Source organism: Lineus longissimus, chromosome 9, assembly GCF_910592395.1.
Source record: "Lineus longissimus chromosome 9, tnLinLong1.2, whole genome shotgun sequence".
Lineage (NCBI taxonomy): Eukaryota > Metazoa > Nemertea > Pilidiophora > Heteronemertea > Lineidae > Lineus > Lineus longissimus.
Genome location: NC_088316.1, coordinates 12,321,866 through 12,342,177, shown reverse-complemented (window position 1 = coordinate 12,342,177; position 20,312 = coordinate 12,321,866). Strand labels below are relative to the sequence as shown.

The 20,312-nt window shown below is 40.1% G+C and overlaps 1 protein-coding gene across 3 annotated transcripts; it reads right to left on the bottom strand.

Moving 5' to 3' along the window:
- Positions 1-696: 696 nt before the first annotated feature.
- LOC135493177 (calnexin-like) lies at positions 697-18,845 on the bottom strand. Of its 3 annotated transcripts, none has more exons than XM_064780218.1 (19): positions 18,693-18,845; positions 18,104-18,285; positions 17,156-17,235; positions 16,156-16,214; positions 15,278-15,342; positions 14,906-14,982; positions 14,442-14,523; positions 14,129-14,197; positions 13,734-13,781; positions 13,286-13,361; positions 13,023-13,101; positions 12,609-12,833; positions 12,177-12,333; positions 11,619-11,693; positions 11,122-11,268; positions 9,427-9,564; positions 8,327-8,527; positions 7,805-7,857; positions 697-6,164 (listed from the first exon to the last, which is right to left on the bottom strand). In XM_064780218.1, exons 2-19 carry the CDS (start codon positions 18,272-18,274, stop codon positions 6,134-6,136), a joined length of 1,833 nt encoding a protein of 610 aa, XP_064636288.1. In that variant the 5' UTR covers positions 18,275-18,285; positions 18,693-18,845; the 3' UTR covers positions 697-6,133. The 3 variants fall into 3 exon arrangements, with proteins under 3 accessions (XP_064636288.1, XP_064636290.1, XP_064636289.1); XM_064780220.1 differs by lacking the exon at positions 9,427-9,564 and adding an exon at positions 10,024-10,149 and having other exon boundaries at positions 18,693-18,843; XM_064780219.1 differs by lacking the exon at positions 18,693-18,845 and adding an exon at positions 18,421-18,468.
- Positions 18,846-20,312: the final 1,467 nt, after the last annotated feature.

Here is a 20,312-nt window from a genome sequence, read left to right as displayed (position 1 = left end):
TGCTCCTGTATGGTCCTCTATGTTGGGGTTTATGTAATGACTATGCTGGATGGAGTTCTACTTAAGCTGGCCGCTGATCCTCCAGGACTATGCTGCTGGGAGTTCTATTCCTGGCAGTAGTAGTGTTTGCTGGCAGGGACAACCCTGCGCCAGACACACAGAGGGGAAGATGTCAAATTAAAGCAGGACCTCTGGTCCTCCAGGTTTGGGGTTGTGCCAGGACTATGCTGGTGGGAGTTCCATTCCTGGCAGCAGCAGTGAATGCTGGCGGGCCAACCCTGCGCCAGACACACAGAGGGGAAGATGTCAAACTAAAGCAAGACCTCTGGTACTCCAGTTTTGGGGTCGTTAGGATTATCCTGGTGGTGGTTCCAAGTCTGGCAGAGACAATCCTGCCAGAACCACCGAGGGGTAGATCGTGGACAAATGCCAGACTCGATGCGGTTTGGACTTCGCTGGTGGAAGCTCTTTTCCCCAACAGGGACCACCAGACAGACGGAGGGCTCGAGGTCAGACTAAACCCAGACTCCTTGTCCTCTCGGTCAGGGGTTGTAAATAGCAAACAAACCAACCATGTAAAAATTGCTGACTGTACAAAACTAAACACACTGACTGTTGATCCTTGCAGCTGTCTTGGAAGTTCAGACTTATGACTGGAGGGCGGTTTTAACAAGCAAAGAAGACGAAAGACATTAGTTTCGGGTAGCTCTTGATGTATTTTGAACTTCAAGGCAAATTAAGAGAATTCGTACACAACGTATTTTTTTGGTTTGTGAAACATGTCATTACAATTCTTAGTTCCTTTGGTTTCTAAATTTACAAGTTTAAATATCTACAACGTAGAAAAATGATTATCTCTAACACAGTAGTCCATTTCTCGTTGTCATGCTAATGTTAGTGTTTGCCAGCGCGGTCTCCTAGAGGCAAGCAGTCTTCAAAATCTATCACATATAGCGCCGATACAGCCTCATGGTATGAGGCTAATACTTCACTTACAAAGACAGATATCAGCAATGACGTGGAACCCCTGAATAATGATGATGCATGCTAAGTACATACCGTAACCACCTTTTATTTTCACAAGCCGAATATTTTTTGCAAGTTTCTTTTCTTTAACACCCAAACATTAATGGCGCCAAAATTGCGGTAATGATATAATCATTGGAAAACCCATCCATTTGTGGAATTTAGTAGTAAAATTTGAAAGGGTTATTTTTGCTAAAATGTTGAGCCGCAAAAATAAAGGGGTCTACAGTAATATAAAATTCCAGACTAGTACTGTACTCCATTTCATGAAAAAATGGCACTACACGCAAAACAAGCCTAAAAGAGGCAAGACCACCATTGATTTTTTAAGCCTTTTAGCAGTTCAATTGTCAATGTTTGACCGCGACGCATCAAATACTGCGCGGGGTTGTGAATCTGAAATTTTGAGATGATATTCCGGACAGTCGGGCAAGTAAATGGTGAAAAGTTAACTGGTAGTTGACCACGGAAATTTTTTGATAATCGACAAATTGGACAGACATTGATATTTCCACTCTTTTCAGCCAACTGGCAGAAAAATCTCAAAACAAGCCCCCTAATTACCAAATAAGCAAAATTCAAAATAATTTTTTCATCAAACAATTTCTTGATATCTGTAGACTTGCCACAGCAAATATTTTTTCAATACCTCTCCAAATATGTACTTGAGAGTTAAAAACATGCACTCGTCTAATTGATAGGCCTGGACCCTCCAACCTATGAATATTCATTGGTGGTATTGTCTCAAAATTTCAGTATTTTGCTTCAAGAGGCTTGTTCTTAGCCATGTTTTGTCTGATTCCGACAAAGATACAGTAAGCATTTTTAGCTACTTAAAGGGGGACTGTAGGAAGGAGGAGATGGGCTAATTTGGCCATCTTCAAGTGACTAGTAAGTAGTATACACAGTAAGGACCCTTGGTCATGTCCGACTCGGCACTAAATATATCCCTCATACAAGCGTGAATCATTTCGACCTACTGTGAGATGTGGGAGACCCCTATTGCCGGCTTGGTGTAACTTTATCTTGCCTGCCTATATTGTACCTTTAAGACTTTGATTGAAGTTTCAGATGAAACATAACACCTTGTTCAAATATGTCATTATCTCGGTGAAATCGATCAAAAATCAGGGGACAATTTTTTCGTGAAATGGAGTATAAACACCTTTCAAAGTTCATAACACATGGAAACAAACACAACCACTGGCACATTTATACGCAGACCACCTCAGTTCTTGAACGGAGATAAACAGACAGTAAAATAATGTACATACATATACATGTAGAAAAATCTAATTATTTTTCGGCAACACCCAATAGCCATGGTAGCTACACCATGAAACTGCCGGTCTTTTGGTAGATTATCCAACCCAGAACATTATATAATATCCCTGCGACAACATTAATTCTATCAACAGAAGCCAAGTTGTTTCCTCAATAACTAGGAATAACTGCACAGAATCTTTTACTGACGTCATGCCATTCACAATTTATCACACTAAAAGGTAGTTCGCTGGGACACACTGTACAGGTGCCGCATTGGCTTATAAAGTTTGGTCTTGTTGGGAAAACACAGTACACTCAGTAACATGGGATTCCCTGATTTCTACACAACAACAAAAACATTTTCAAACATTATTTCCAGTCATATTCATCCTTCTAAGTGATATAGATGTCAAGATGGGAACACATTTGAGAGAATACTGCCACAGAACCTGGACCTTAGGAGGGTCAGCACACCATCATTGTAGTACCTTTGGTTCGAGGAATCGACACCGAACTGGAGGTATTGGTTGTCTCCCTTAGCACCGCAAGGGCGGAGCTAAAATGTAGACCAAAACTGAGGCTGCAGCCAAAGTTTTGGGTGAAACGACTGCTCCACCTGATTCCTATTCTCAAACTTAACATTGAAATGTGATTTGACCATTTTTCACTGCTCGATATTTTGCACCAACCAGAGCAGTTCTGGTTGCCTAAAGAGAACAGCTGCCGTCAAAATGAGGCACAGTAGGTGTAAACATGTAGTGCATTATACACTTAATCTTGGTTCATGCTGATCAAGGTGTCTTAGAATTGTTGATATTTACAATCAGAGATCACAAGTTCAGTCCAAATCACAATTGACCTCCGTCCTGCATCGCGTCAGTGACGTGCAGCGTACGTGCCAATAACGCAACAGTGACACCCTTATTTCTCTGCTTCGCATAAATTATGCGTGACCTACACGCGACCTACGTGCTGGGTAGCGCGTCAATGACGCGAATATAGGGATGACAATTTGTATTTGGACTGTATGCATCCTTGCCCTTGATTAGTCAAGATGACTGTGGCATGGAAAAAACTTACACAAATCAATGCAGAAACAACAGAGCATCAAGGATCAGTTAAATGCTAAATGTTCAACAAACGAAGAAAATTTTACCATAAAACCTGAAAGATTCGCACGCTTTTCATAGATACGCATCCTGACTGACAATATTCACACTGTAAAATTGACAAAATGCCAAACCTTGTCAGTCTAGGGGAACGCGTACATACGGGAAACATGTCGCACCATGCTTGATCATGAAATTCTTTCCAAGCGGTGTTTTCCAAGCTGCAAACCTGGCAGACTCCATAGCAAAATAGCGTTGTACAATCAACAAGCATGCAAACATAGATTTAATCGACATGTACAACATAAATACGCATATTGTTGTAAGGAGCCACCTGTCATAAGTACACTGTAGTGTAAATGCACAAACAGTTAAAGTACAAAGGGGATGACTTATACCTAAAAAGATTAAATGGGCACACCAAACAAAGACATTTCCTTCTTTTGGCTAAATAAGCAAACAATATTTTTCTAACTTGGGGCCAGGTCTTGTCTCAGTAGTGCAATACATGGACCAAGGAGCAGTGAGGAGCATTACATTTGTGCAGAAGTACATGTACTTATCAAAGATGACCCCTCAGAACAAGTCAAAGCATTGGTTTTGATACAAAGCATATTTTAACAGTCACACCAATTCTCTATACACTAACAATTTAGGAGTTCTCGTTAAAAAGTGAACACCCCTATCCTCGGCCTAAAAACCAGTCGTCCTAACAGATTCCGGGGAAAACAAGAAGTTTTAAACCGACTTTTCTGAGAGAATGAACTGAGAAGCATGAGAAAGCAGAAGCTAACTGAAAGTAACCCAGCTACCCGATGTTTCACTATTTCTTTATGAGAAAAACGATTTCTTTCTACATAATGCGCCCAATAAAAATTTGTAATTGTTCTAATTTTTTTACAATTAAATTAACAGCTATTATGATATACATTATAATATATTCAGGATCTACTAACTACTGGTTCTATTGCTACATGTATATGTCTTGGCCTTGCAATTTCCAAACTTGTAGTGGTGAACTTGTAGTTACTAGCCAACACTGGAAGATCACATGTCGAATCTCTCTTAATATGTTATCTTATTTTAGTCGTCTCAAGTCTTGGTTCTGATGACTGTATATCAAAATGCTTTCAAATAATAATAACACTCATAGACACTGAACAACCAGATATATAAGACCTTGTACATAATATTCCAGACCTTCCAATCTGATGCAGGGCACAAATTCTTAAACGTTACATGTGTCAACAGCATCAAGAACATCCATAGATCACTGTGAAATCAAGTTCATAGCCATAGCAGTTTATTAATCTAGCATGAAAAAAGTGCTTAGAAACATATTCAAATCATATCGGTTGAATGCCAATTCAATTTAACTACATGTAGGGCATTCTGCTACTGAATTGGTGTCAGAAAATCTCTCCAGCAACTATGAAAGTTATGCCCTGTTACAGATGGAATGGTATTATAATAAAAGCTCTACTGTTTTTACAGTGAACAGATTTTTCTATACTTGTCTCTTGACACATGTGCCAGAGAATAATGTAACCAGGCATTGTAAACCACATGCGCCAGAGAACAATGTAACCAGGCAATGTAACCACATGTGCCAGAGAACAATGTACCCAGGCAATGTAACCACATGTGCCAGAGAACAATGTAACCAGGCACTGTAAACCACATGTGTCAGAGACAATGTAACCAGGCAATGTAACCACATGTGCCAGAGAACAATGTAACCAGGCAATGTAAACCACATGCGCCAGAGAACAATGTAACCACATGTGCCAGAGAACAATGTAACTAGGCAATGCAAACCACATGTGCCAGAACAATGTAGTTACATGTGCCAAAGAACAATGTAACCACATGTGCTGAACAATCAACTTATTTCAAGTCAAGTCAGATTAAGAAAACCATGTGTATACAAATTACAACAACATACACTAGACTTGAGTTGAAAGTATAGCGGAACATCCCTTAGCGGACGCCTCTCTATTAAGGACAACCTCTCTATCAAGGACACTTGTTTTGGTCCTAAATTCGTTGGTTCCATTCAATTTCATCTCTCTAATCAGGGCACCTCTGTATTAGGGACAGCACTTGCCAGTCCCGAGGGTGTCTTTAACAGAGAGGTTCTACTGTAGAACAGGAGACATCACATGTCCCTATGATCATCTATGATGAATAAATGAATCATTGACTTTGATGAAAATGACATGAAAATTGTGGCAATTCATTGGCTTGCAGACTTGAGAATATTCTAAGGACTGTAAGTTCAACATTTGTGAATTCTGCTGTTATTGACGGGTGTGACCAGTGACCTGCTATTGACATCAAGATTTTCAGATGGAGTCCTGAAAATATCCTCAAGTTCTGAACCTTTCCACCCCCATTTGCCTGTGTGGCCTCTTCTAGCAACACGTATTTCATATTTACGGAAGAGTCCATGCAGGAAAGTAGGGATGAAAGGTTGACACGTCCAAGATTAGAAATGATGAGATATACACAAATGCTTGCTCCAAATGCTGGCGAACCTCACATCTTTCAACTGCAAAACCACCGACAAATTCCCCGAAGTGGCGCAAAACCCAGGACCCTAGAACCAAAATCCTTATTGGTTTGCAATGGAGAGGTTTGGCCTTATCGTCCCGGAGCCCTTCGATTAATAATGCCGCCTTTGTCACTTGAACATGCTGAATGGTGTATACAATTTAAAATGGCAGCCATCATTAATCTTTCCTTGGTTTTCGTTTTCTTGTCCTGGAGAGAAAAAACAACAAAAATTGATATAGGTTTTTAATACTGAAGTCATGAGAGTGCTGGAATCAACCATTTACAGTGAGAAGTGAGAAGTTCTGAAGCCCCCTGCAAACAAGCAATTCAAAATCGCAGCTAAAATTATAATCGCTGGCACGTGCGACGAAAGAATCTCCTCTCTGCAGACAAAACTGGGAATCAATGGGTTTGAAATTGATCGCAGCCTATGCAGGTTGCAGAGATCACCGATTCTTGTTGCAGGTACCCCGTTGACAACCGCTAATGCGCGATTATTGTTGCATGCACTTTCAATCACAGGTAGGTAATTTCAATTGCTTGCTCTTGGGACGTTTTACAGGAGGTTTCAAGAATTTCACATGCTTTTGAGCAATTGAAAATATGCGGGGGGAAGGAAGTCGAATAGGTAGGGTGTCTAATATAACAATGACAACATAATAATCACCTTCCGTAATCACCTCATAAAAAACACATCACTTTTCTGTCAAAAACCAAGACAGAATAACACCATTTAATCAACCAGTCAATTGATGATATGATTGACATTCACATGGTCCTTTGAGAGACGCCACAATTTAGTCTAGAAGGTCAAGTACAGTCTAAATCACAATTGACATCTGTTCTACTTCGCGTAAGTGACGAGCAACGTACGAGAGTAATGTGCAGAGTTGTGCGCAAATGACACACCAGTGACGCGCTTATCTCTATATTTCACGTAAATTACGTGCGACCTACCCCTGACCTATGCGCTAGCGCGTCAATGAGGCGATTTACACGATGTCAATTGTGATATGTACTGTATTATACCAGTAGAACGAACGACTTTCCATAACACAGGAAATAAAACAGGGTTCTTTTTGACAGGACAATTCTTTTTCTTTTTGACGGGACATGACAGATAACACAAGTCGAAGAACCCAACACAGAAACACCAGACTGAGAACATTTTTTAAAACTTCTTAACTGCAAAATATATTTCTGTCGGTATTGGTTCTATTTTTGTAGGACTATATATATATAATGCTCCGAGTTGTCACAAGTGACAGAAAAGTAATCTTTTTTCAAAATGTCTTCCAACTGAAGAGAGATCATCAAGACATACTTGTCAACTATTGAATTTGAAATATGATCATTCTAGACATACAGCCAAGTAAATATTTCCAGTCTGGTTATTCGAAAAGAACAGAAATGAACACAAGTTCTGATAACAAACAAGAAATGACACGGACTACGTCTAAATGTTGAACAAACAAAACATACTAAATAAAGCTGTTTTGAGAGCTAGTCTCTCCTCGATCGGCGCTTTCTAGTAGCAGGTTTTCTGTAAATCATGAGAAAAAAAAATCAAGAAAATGTACCACGTCAATCTGATATCCTTTTGTTCACTGCCTACTTTGTAAGAAATGCAGCCATAAATACTGACAAGCTTTTTGACCGTGAACGGATGAAATCATATAACAACAAAAAATACAGACTTAATTACATTTGATGTATGATCTTGAAGTGGCCAAGAACTTTTTAGGCCTCATTCAACTCATGAGAGAACATGTCCTTTCATCTTGCCTTCTTAAAAGTGGAGTAAGAGCGAGAGAATAGACTTTAGGGATAAACAATCTTGGACTTACTTGGTGCTAGTTTCTGTGCCGTCTTCCTCCTCTGTGCTCTCTTTCTCTTTGTTCTGAAAAGCGATGAAAATATTTGTCAATTTGAAAGTACAGTGGAACCTCTGTTAACGGACACCTCTCTATTAAGGACACTAGTTTTGGTCCCAAATTAGTTGTTTCCATTCAATTTGACCTCTCTAATCAGGACACCTCTCTATTAAGGACAGCGCTTGTCAGTCCCGAGGGTATCCTTAATAGAGAGGTTCTACTGTAAATTTGATTCACTCCACGGACACCTGGATATGTGAAAACAACTCTCTCCTGCAGACACAGTCACGGAAAAACTATTTGTATGGAACTCAGCATCTGATGTCTATCCTATGCCAGGGCAACCAAAGTACCCAACAGAGGGAGAATCAGGAGTTGATTCCGAGGACCCAACCTTTGGCCAAAGACGGAGTCACCAGGCAAACAAACCCAATTGGGGCCTAACGCTGAAGAAGAAGAAGGTCATTACAAGCTCCGATAGAATACAGTCCTTACCTCAGCTTCTAAGTCTCCTTTCTTTGCCTTTTTCTTCTCCTTTTTCTTGTTCTTGCCCTCACCCGAAGCAGCATCCGCAGTATCACCGCCCGCACCCTCCTCATTCACTCCATCTGCAGCAGCTGCATCTTCAACCTCCTCAACCTCATCATCAGGAGATGGCTCGTCCGTCTTCTTACGAGATGCAGCATCCTCATCTGACTAGAATGGAACAGATAAGAAATGCAATCAGTAGTTGCTTATAAAATGTTAGTGGGACTTTGCATTATGTTTCCATGCCATCACCATTTTCAATTAAGAAAACAAAGCCATTTGGGAAAACCATCAACTACTTCCAGTCGTAACTTGTGCAATTAACATATTCAAGCACACACCACCTTGACAGTCAAATTTTTTCGGGGTTGCAACCAAGTCTAAAATTTCAAACAGATTTTATCAAGTCAAACAAAGCAAGCAAACAAACAGCAGCAATACTGGTTAAATGCATCGACATTGTCGGAACAAACCTTAATCAAAAGTGTTTCTTCTTGAGTAATAGGCCCACAAAACCTTAACCTTGATTAACTACCACCAGTGGAAAGGCAAGCAACTGATTGAAGCAAGTGTCCAACTTTTTGCAACCACCTCAATACAGAATACCATTACTAAAGTAGTTACTTTCCCTCTTGGACCTGGAGGCAGCACGTGCACTAGGGTGTATAGCCAGGTAAAAAGTGGTACTCTTGTACAAGTGTACAAGGCTATACACCCAAGACCACCTCAATACAGAATACCATTGCCAAAGTAGTTTCTTTCCCTCCTGGACCAGGAGGCAGCACGTGCACTAGGGTGTATAGCCTGGTACTCTCAAAACAAGAGTACCAGGCTATACACCCAAGAAGAAGAGTCCACTGATCATATTCTTTGTAAGGCACAGTGTTTCAATAATTGCATATTGGTTCTACACTGGGGTCTTGAAATGTACACTTGTTCACCCTAAATTACTAAAGTCGTAACCACTGGACTGTTCTTCTTGTTGGTATAGCAGGGTATACTTGTGATACACTGGTACAGTGACTTATTAGGGAAAATGGTATCCCCGACACTAAGGTTTTAAGTACCTGAATTTTGATTGGCCCCGACCTAGGGCACAACCAAATAGAGAGAAGAACCACCGGTAGGAGAAGAACGACTATGTAGACAGCCCACATCCAGGGGCGGCCTTCGGTAGCACTCATCAAGTAGTCAACCACACTTTGCTAGAAAGCAAGCACAACATGCAGAGAATAAAATAAAAGCAGAAAATGGTTTGGGGAGGCATAGGTGGATGGACAGATTGTTTTACTGTGGTCACTGCAATATCTTAAGTCTCATCATACTCTCCATTCGAACATGTGTGCCCAACAAGAAAATTCCAACTTGATGACTTTGTTCTTGTCTTTCAATCCACACACTGACACTTTTCTTGTGTCACTGTGGGCGGAGTCTGATGGTATAGTCTTGAAGTGTGAATTTTTGGTTCGTATATATACGTACCAAAAATTCACACTTCAAGACTGAACACAAAAAACAGGGAAGTTATAACAGCCTGATAGTACCTTCTTTGTGAAATAAACATTGCCCATAAAAAGTCATTTAGAGACTATCAATACTTGCAGTGACCAGAGACAACCTGTCCAAGCTTACCTTACGCCTCCCACGCAAGCATCGCTGCCTACCTTGGAGCCAGACATACAGCAGTATGCTATAACCAAGACAATCGGTAGGACCACAATGAGTATAAACACGGCCCAGAGCCAGGGTCGCTCATTTGTCATGTCTAATACTGCTTGTACTACGCTCTTCTGAAATAAGATACACAGGATTGGAGATTAGAATTTTTTAAAGGGATCCAGTCGTGACGCAAGTCTTTATTTAGACTAGGTGAACGTAGTAAAAATAACTAAATAGTAACTAATGTTACCCAGATGCCCAGCTCACATAATCAATTATCTGGGGAACTCGAATCTGCTAATATTTATCAATGGAAGTTTATTCCCGCCTCAGGTTTTAACCTGGCCGTTCAAAACCCCCCATCTTTATAAGCGTTTTGCTACAGGTTTCCTTTAATGAACAACCAGATCAAACTTCAATACAGTGGAACCTCCATTGGCGGACACTAGTTTGGTCCTAAATTGGTTGTTTCCATTCAATTTGAACTCTCTAAGTCTACTCAGGACACCTCTCTATTAGGATAGCACTTGTCTGTCCTGAGGGTCTCCTCAATGGAGAGGTTCTACTGTACTTGTAATCATTTTTGTTAATAGTGACTCGCATAGAGGCATGTTTTTGTTCAGATTATCAGTGATCAGACAATGTAAACAAGTGTTTTTTATAAACACCAAAAATTAAATGACCTGAAGATCTTCTCAGTGGGTTGAAAACTGACAATCTGACAGCAAAAGAATTGCGGATGAGTTGCAAATGCATCTTCTATTGCATACAATTTTCAAATAAACTTAGCTAAGTAAGTTCTTGTGATTCTGACCCACTTTGTTGAACAGGGTCACATCTGGTTACCATTATTATGATAAGCATTGGTATTGGCCTCAAAAATATTTCTTTTTGGTGGAAACTAGAAACTAGAATCAGCGGGGTTACAGTCTTAAGGACACATGACCATATTTTCTAGAGACTTTAAGTTTCACGAGTAGAATCTTTCATATATTTATAAAAAGATAAACTAGCAGGGCACGTGATTTGGCACCGGACAGGCACCGCAAATGAATTTTATCAATTCACTGCTCACTGGTAGACTAATCTCTTGGAAAACTTACTGAAGACCTCTGTGCTTCTTCCTCAGTATATTTAATTGCCCAGGAATCTCTGGCAAAGTCATCGGCCACCTTCTTATCATCGGTGATGAGGAAGTTATCGAATATAATACCATCTGACATGGACCACAGCTCAAGACCTACAGCACCCTGGAATGAGAAGCATCAATTTAGTTTTGAAGAAGAAAATACCAAATGAAAAGTATTATGTTGAAAGCTGTCACACCTGATCATGTATTTCGTCTCCGGATTTTCAACTTCACTGACGCGACCAACCCGGTAACACGACCATTCAACCTCGATCCCATGAGTGGTCCTGTCAATGGGGTTCCACTGTAAGCTCTTTCAATGATTATTGGGAGATACATTATGTGAAAATAATGATATGAAAAGCATTTGTTCTGAAGTGATCGGCTTAAAGTAGTGTATATTGCCTGCATTACCCAACTGTACACAAATAATGAACACACAACAGCAACTGTCTATAACGGTACACTCACAATAGTAGTCATTTTGTAAGGTTCAAGATCCTCAAAGTAGTCAGGGTTTGGGATCATCTCTGGCTTCCATTTGCCCTGGAAAAACAGACCCGAAAATGTAATGAGTCATAACAAAGAAAAACAGTCAATTCAAAAGAATGTGATATATTCAACAATATTCATAGTATAAACTCGGGCCATAACGTTTCAGCTAAGTGAGAAGTCTGACGAAAATCAGACTCCTGGTCCTCCAGGTCAGGCACTGCATGCAGGGCCAGCACCCCTGCCACGTAAAAAACAAACAGTTTGAGAAAGACAAACAAGACAACAAACTGAAACCATCGTTCTGAGAGATTGAGGGATCTCAGACCTGCCCAGAACTGGAGGAAGAGAAGGAATCTCATTGGTGACCTATGCTCCAGTTAAAATCGAGTGAGTGATGAACTTGGGCCATACCTTTCGAGTATTTTGAAAACAAACTTGGAGAGTATGCCACATGAAAGGCTGCGTTGTATTTTGTTCAGTGCAGTACCTATCACCACACATACCTTTTCTTGCATTTTATTATGTGCAACTCACCTTGTAATTGGGGTTCTCAATCAGGGGAGCCTTCCACTTGCCCTTGAACTCGGGATTAGAAATCATCGGGCGCTTCCACGTTCCACAGCCAGGAGCGGATTTACAAGTTGGATTACTAATCATGGCTGCTTCCCATTCACCATCCATTTCATCATCCCTGAAAGTGAAAAAATTAGTCCAGTTGGATTGACAAAAGTTTTTCTACAAAAACAATGACTTGCCTAAGAGCCAGTCGCAGTATCATTGACTATCAATTTTTGACTGAGCTGCAGTTATCTTGGACTGAAAAACTACGTTATGAGTCCTGGGCCAGCCCAGAAGTTTGTGATCAAATTAGAGATCAGCAATGTATTGATCAACAGGTGCTTGTCGACTGCCCGGATGGACGTTTATGCAGGCTATGACTCTTACTTTGATTTCATCATAACTTACCAGTCAGTTGGCTTCTCAGCCTCAGGATCTGGGATCAGTTCTGGCTCTTCATCCAACCACCCCTCAGGTTTCACAGCCTGGTTATCTTCGATCTCCTTGGGGGCACTCTCATCCCAGTCTTCAGGCTTTGAGGCGTCAGGGTCTGGGATCTTCTCTCTCTCATCCCAGTCATTGGGCTTGGTGTCAGAGGGGTCCACAATCTCTTTCGGTGGGTTGACTGGGGGGCTAGAAAGAAGGATGAATTTGTTTTTTTATTTCAACAATATTTGTATGTTGTTTTTAGAGTAACAGATATTTTTAGTTCATTTTGATATGAATTTACATCTAATGAATTTCAATTCAAAACGGATTCTTGTGTGACAACTAGCTAACCATTTCGGAGCAAATTTTTCCCAGACCATTTTATGTACTTACGCCATATCTTCGAGAAGGTTGCCAGAGTTGACAAGCTTCTGATCAACAAAGATCTCAAACATATTGTCGGTAGTTATCACTGCAAAGAGAAAGAGATTAGAATCAGCATGTTTTCTCACACTAAAGATCCTCACTTTAAATTCGGAATATTGCTAACATAAATTTGGCCAGAATGTGGAAGAACGAGGAAAAGCGTGCAAAGAGTTTAAATTTTCCAACAACTGCTGATCATACCGAGCGACAAAAAATTATCGAATGCTTACCTAAGGTGTAAAGATGTGTTTTCTTGTCGGTAAAATAGATATCGAGGGAACCACTTGGCTTCTTGGCATGTTTTTCCTGGAGGAATAAATAGTAGAACAAAATAAACAGAAGTGCAATTTAAAGCAAGGACAATTATGGGATTTTTCACAAGTTTTAATATCTACTGAATCAGCGGTTCTATTTTCTGCAGAGATCCCTGTATTAATCCATCGAAGGGATCTATCCCCATCAACCTACTCAAGAATAATAAAGAACTGAAAAATGTCCAACTTGGATGAGTTATTCTTTTAGCCTGACCAAAGGAATGAAGTACACTGCAAGTGCAAGGAATTTTCGTTTCACTCCCAATACAAGGGGCAACTGTTGTAAAGTAACCATCATATCAAAGATACATTATGCCTCTGTTTCGGGTGATATCGAGTAACAAGTAATAACAGTGTTTCTTACCTCGAATTTGCCATTTAGAGGATTCTTGTGTCGGAATATAAAGTGGAGCTGAAAAAGGAATAGAATGTTTTATACTTTCTTTCCGGAATGTGGCAGTGTCCTGAGCAAAAATGCTCTCCTTGGAACTGCCCTAACCTGCAAAATATGCCACTTAAATGGTTACTCTTGACAATTTCAAAAAATCTAAGGTGTATCTAAGGAGAGCTGAGAGATAAAACTTTCCATTTTTGCTCTCAAACTAAGCCGGTTAAAACAGGGGAAATCCTCCAAAAATTGGAAATGTCTCATTCCTGTTCTGAAAGCCAATGGTATATACAATGTATACCAAAATACCTTCTTGATAAAAAACCCCAGAATATAAGAACTACTATCCTTGGCTTTATCATACTACTAACCTTTGAATCCAATCCACATTTATCAGGACCAAACATAATCGTGTAGGGTGTCTTGTCATTAAAGTTAGGCTGAAAAATAGATTCAAGTAAACCTTTATTTAAGCACAGGGACGAAAACCGTATTTAAAGTTTTGAGGCAGACCAATATATACAAACATACCCACATTCCATTCTAATTCACATGAAATCATGAAAATTTGTTTGAACTTCTCACTGTCTGATCACAAGAAGCGCAAAAGCTTTAGCCTTTTTCATTATCAACCTTGTCAACTGTACTGGCTACACCTGATTTTTTCTTTCTGCAAATGCTTACCAGAGACAAAGATGGTGCATCAGTCAACAGCTTCACATAAGCACCTCCACAGTCCTGTCCTGTTGAGAATCGCACCTCATACCTGGAGTTGGAAGTAAACACTTACACATTACAATCATTATATCAAAACCCAATACTCGGCTGTTCATTAATATTACCTCAAAGCAAGCGATGGTGATATTGTCATTGACCTGTAGCAACTAATAACATACCAACAGGCCAGCTGTCAGTGACTTTTTAAAAAATGATGATGATGATGATGATGATGATGATGATAGCTTTGGAGATTTGTCTGACAATAAACATTACTCATAGGAGCATTTTATGGATTTTTTGTAACTACTGTTATAACCTTATGATGAATTTTTAAAACAAAAGACTTTTTGAAAATATCAATTTCAGATTGTTCAAGGTTAATATTAACAGAAAACGAAAAAGTCCTATAAATTGCAAATACCACTTACTGCATAACAAATGGCTTGCCACTAAATTTGTATGGCTTGTCGAGTTTGGTTGATACTGCATTATGTCTGGCTTTTGACTGAAAAATAATGGGAAGTTAAGAATAAGAGTTAAGGTTTTAGGGTTTATAGTCCAGGATATCAACTAAAACATAGGTTATCATCTGACTTGACAATTTTACCGAGGTCTCTCCTGAAAGCTTTTAGTAGACCTCAGATGACCTGCTCAACCAGCACTACAATCTAAGCATTTCTTACCCACGCCCATAATACACTCAGATCGACTTTTTTGGGGGGGGGGGGTACATGTCTCGTTACTTGGCTTCTTACATGATCAAGAGTAAGTAATTGCGCAAAGTTCAACTAGAAACCTACCGATAGAATGAGAGCAATGTCCCCATCGACCAAATTGTCAGCAGGCTCTTCAACAAGCCATACACCTGAAAGATATGAAAGCAGCATGAGAATTTGATCGGATGCTCTTTATTACATCTTACAGAAAAAAAGAACAATACCGGAGATAATATTCTGACTGCGAATCATCTAATGTCACCAGTGAACAGAAGACAGAACCATTTGTCTTGTGAGAAACAAACTGTCTTCTGAGCAAGTAGTTTTAACATTTTTCCTGCCGAAAGAGGACCAGATAATGACAAGGTTAAATCCTTCTCGCAATAAAATAATCGACAACGAGCACATTTTCACCATAAAATACACAGTCCTTCTGTCTCTGCCCTTTACAGCTTCAGGCAATTGTGCTCTTGATCTAACTTTGGTATGGTATTGGAGATGAATATTGGACCGGACTTCAGACAAATCCCGACTGGATTTTATAAACCTTTTAAACCACTTCATTAAGGGACATTTGGGCGATGCCAGTCAGTTGACTCAGACACTCCACAGGGTCATTCGCAGCAACATTTTAACGACATGGATTTGGTAATACAGTAGAACCTCTCTACTAAGGACACCCTCGGGACTGACAGGTGCTGTCCTTAATAGAGAGTTGTCCTGATTAGAGAGGTCAAATTGAATGACAAACCAATTTGGGACCAAAACTAGTGTCCTTAATAGAGAGGTTGTCCTTAATAGAGAGGTGTCCGCTAAGGGAGGTTTCATTGTACGTTGTAATACAGTAAACATGGATCTGTTTTGAATTTGAGGTCTACCGTAGCGTGCAGAATACCAATCAACCGTATTGTTTTATAAGTGGTTGACATTCTCAAACAAGTTGTGACTTTTTGAGAACCTACCATCGTATTTGGCAATGGCTTCATCAGTGTTGTCCTTCTTGGCTGAAGAAACTGTCCACCTGTAAAAGAGGAAATTGAATATGTATGAACACCTGGGAAATAATGATGACCTTAACAAATGCTTTACACTGAGCTAATAAACTAAAAGAATGCTGTCACATGGCAACGACACCAGCCTGACGAAGTATATTGTCTATAATACACATCACTGTATCAACATTGCTTTGTTTTAAAACAGTGAAGCATAAAATGCCACTTAGTTGTCATGGATACATGATTGGCAGTGGTCAACATATGGCACCACCATTTCACACTTTCCATGCCTGCAGGATTATTTTGATGAACTGCCCCTATGAGCATGACTGGGACAGGAAGTTATTTGTTTTGCGAGCAAATTGCAGTCTACATGAAAGCACATCTGCCATATGGATGGGGATGGAATGAGGGTCACTGTTTAGGAGGTGGACACATCATCAGGGCTCAAATTTTACCAAGGCCACGAAGCCATTGGCTGCAGCCAATGCACTTACCATTGGCCTTGGTGACCTGAACTTTCATGCTTTCCATTTGTCTCAAGGCCGTGAGAAGAAATTCTGCCAGAGGTTCTACAGCATTATTTTCTAATGTACATAGTCCTGATCACTCAGCTGGTAGATGGAAACTCCTTTTTATAAAAATGTGGCCTGTATCATCATACATGCATAACTCGCAGCAGATGGCCAAAGCCTTTCTGCATGGGACTTTAAACCACTTCACTACGACAGATCAATAATAAGTCCAGCGTCCGTGGATGTGCTCAGATAGACCGAACTTTGGTGTGATGTCATCATGACGCAATGTACCGTAACACAAGACATGATACATCATTGGTTACCGTGAATGAGACTGGAGAAAGTCATAGCCGAACTAATAACGTCACTGGACTGTCATGTATACATGTGATAGAGAAATAGTTTGCGTTACATGCGAGTCAGTTGGTTCATTCCTAAATTGTTCTCACCTCTTTTTGAAACCGTCTTTGTTATCAAATGGCTCAGCAAGGAAGTAATTGCCTGTTGGTTTTGGACTTATATACACAGGCTGAAAACAATAATGAGAGATATGAGCAATTCTCATAACAGGAAAACGACTCTTCGAAGAATTCATCAAAATAACTGCAATTACCATGATATCTATCAGGAAGAAATACCCCAGGCTTTCACATAATTTGAAATAGCCGGAGAGCTGTTTTTCACTCCCATGAGTTTGAATCATTGAAGAAGTAAACCACTCTCCATATATCACTATGCACCTGAAGAATGTTCCGGAATTTGTAACAGTATTTCATGCCAGGGAGTTTAAAAAACAGCTCTTGTAGTCTTATTACAGGATATTTTAATAGGGGTGTCATGAGCTCGCCTACAGGATACTAGGTGTGATGAGGTGAGAGTGTGATCACACCCCTATTAAAAAGGGAAAGCCTGATCCCTTTTTGTTGTACCTGTACATACAACTTACAAGAGAAGAGGCAAAAACCTAGGAAACACATTTCACATTGCAGCCTATAACCATCAAAATAATACTTAATAGGCCCTTTGCCAGATACGCCGGTAACAGTAAGAGACGGCAAAACAAATTACCTTTACAATAGGTTTTTATGGTCAATGACGCCAGACAGTGCCTCTAGAGAAATTGTCTGGCGTCTTTTACTGTAAAGATCAATTGTAAAGATGGTTTGTTTTGCCGACCCTAGGTGGTAATGGCATATCTGGCAAAGGACCTATCCCATTAAAACTGTCCACTGTCATGGCAAGAACTGTTCTCCAGCAATGCCATCAGCCATCCGTCAGCTATGTGTTGCACATTTGATTCAAGCAGAAATTTATAGATCACTGAGAGAACATAACAAGTTTTTGCTTTTAAGAATAAACTCGACATAAAACGTTGACAATAATTGACATTGACTTACTCTTTCTTTCTTTACTTCTGGCTCTTTTGCCTCTTGCTGTGGTTCCTCCAGCAAGGGATCCTCCTCTTCCACATCTCCATCATCCTCAGGCTGGGCACTTGTGAAAGATGCCTGCGCCACCAATAAAATGGCAACAAATAGCAGGCCCAGTAACTTCTTATCCACCCTCATGGTTTTGGCACCTGAAAGTGAAAATGAAATGCAAGTTAAAGTTCGTCACATTCCATTATCGGATTATTGGGCTAAACAATGGGATAAACCAGGAAAGGACTCGAAGGAGGTATGTGCTGTAGCCACACGGACATAGAACAAAGTACAGAATTGTGGGAATGCCTCGGTACGAAAAAAATATCTGGGAGGACACTGGTTCCCTGTTACTGGTTCACCAGCAGCAATGCACTCTGCACCGCTGCACCCACTGACTACATAATGTACATGACAATGCATTGTGTGTAATATGTACAGGACATCGCAGCTGCAATTTTTCCCAGCGTGCAAACAAAACCCGGTCTCACAAAAACGGCCGAAAGCCACAATCAATGGCAAATTTTGGCCTACCCATGCGATCAAGAATGGTCAATAATGTTACCTTCGTTTTCTGCAAGACACGAACACTAAATAACGATTAAAAACGGCCGATTTTTGCAATTAAGTTATGCGATATTCAGCAAATAATTCGTCAGTGCCTCAACGTGGACGAAGCTCATTCGCCGGTAAATGGCCGAGTTTCGTAACGAGGTCGTTGATTGGTCGAATCGAGATAATTTCGTCATCAAGTTTGAGCAGGTCCCAGGATTTTGCAGACGAATTTTTTAAATCTGTTTTTTCTACCTGCCTCAACAAAATTAGGCACTTTTCATTTCCACCAATTGCATAAATAGAATAAGCAAATAACCTTATTGACCTGAAAGATTGGTTTTGCACTGATAGTTCCTCCTAAAAGAGCAAAAGAGATGGAAGTGAAACGGAGAGGTCATGTGATGACGTCAGGTCATGTGATTTTATAATGAATGCGTAGTCTCATTGGCCAGTAGCAGGGCTGCTATTCGTTCAATCAAAATATAGTTCCTCTGATGTGACGTGAATCGACCCAAAAATTTCAGACTCCCTAACCCTGACCGTGACTATCTCGCCCTGCTCTGACCACAAACAAGGATTGCCAAAAGACAGCCGGAACCAGAAAGTCTCCGAAATATGTGTTTTCATGCCGATTTGGGCCCTTTTCCGACGAAAAGTGGTGTTCTGCGCCCCCCCTCCCCCAGAACACCAACTGCCCCCCCCCCCCCTCCTCAGGAGCACAAGGATAAATATGGCCCTGGTACATGTAAAAACTGATACAAAAACAAACAAAAATGAGTTGAATATCTGCTGTATTATATACTATATTTATTTCTTATTGAATTGATGCCTTCCATAATGATCCCTATACAGACATTTGCAACTCGGGGAATAGAAAGTTAGCTGAAACCGAAAAACCATTGCTTTTATATTACGAGCTTCCTTCCCTGGAGAGTACAAAAATGGCGAGAAAGAAGGAAAATCCCGGGAAAATAAGAAACATCCAAATTTCCAAAACTTGGTTCGCAAGCTCATTATGTAATCGTCATACGTCATGACGTAGAGAATAAAGAGTTTCAGCAGGGGTGAATTTCACGCTCGTATAACGTATCCGTATCGGTTTTATGTATGTCCGCTACACAAATTACGTTACATCATACGTAAAATCGATACGGATAAGTCATACGGGAGAGATTTTTTTCTTTGCTGAAACTCGCTAACGCAACGCGCCACGTCTTATTTTGTCAATTTAGGTCATGCTATTTTGACGACGGCTTCAAGTGCTTTTTACATACAATTACTGCAATTACAAAAACTTTATTAAACTGTATAACTTACAGGGAAAGTTACATACATGAAGGTACATAATATATGTATAATGAATAAAATTATGACAAATTGCGAATGGGAATGATCATTAATGGATTATGACAAACAGTAATAAATTGAAAGGCTACTTTGCACCAGCCCTCAATTTAAAACAAACATTACAATCTACATGTACTTACTATTCTAACAATAGTAATTATCACTTTTGAGTCTAAATCCTAACCTTAACCCCGAGCCTTTTCACTTCCTCAGTTTGATAACATAAAGCCCATCGTGAGATACAGGTTTTTGTTACTCCTATACCTAATAACGAGAGGCGGAG

What these genes read in the sequence shown, in the direction of transcription:
- LOC135493177 (XM_064780218.1), bottom strand. Translation starts at nt 18,274, where the DNA reads ATGAGGGTGGATAAGAAGTTACTGGGCCTGCTATTTGTTGCCATTTTA. An exon ending in CAGAAGTAAAGAAAGAAAGA is followed by an intron (nt 17,236 to 18,103) that starts GTAAGTCAATGT and finishes TATTGTTTTCAG; the next exon opens with CCTGTGTATATAAGTCCAAA. An exon ending in ATGCACCATCTTTGTCTCTG is followed by an intron (nt 14,198 to 14,441) that starts GTAAGCATTTGC and finishes TCTATTTTTCAG; the next exon opens with CCTAACTTTAATGACAAGAC.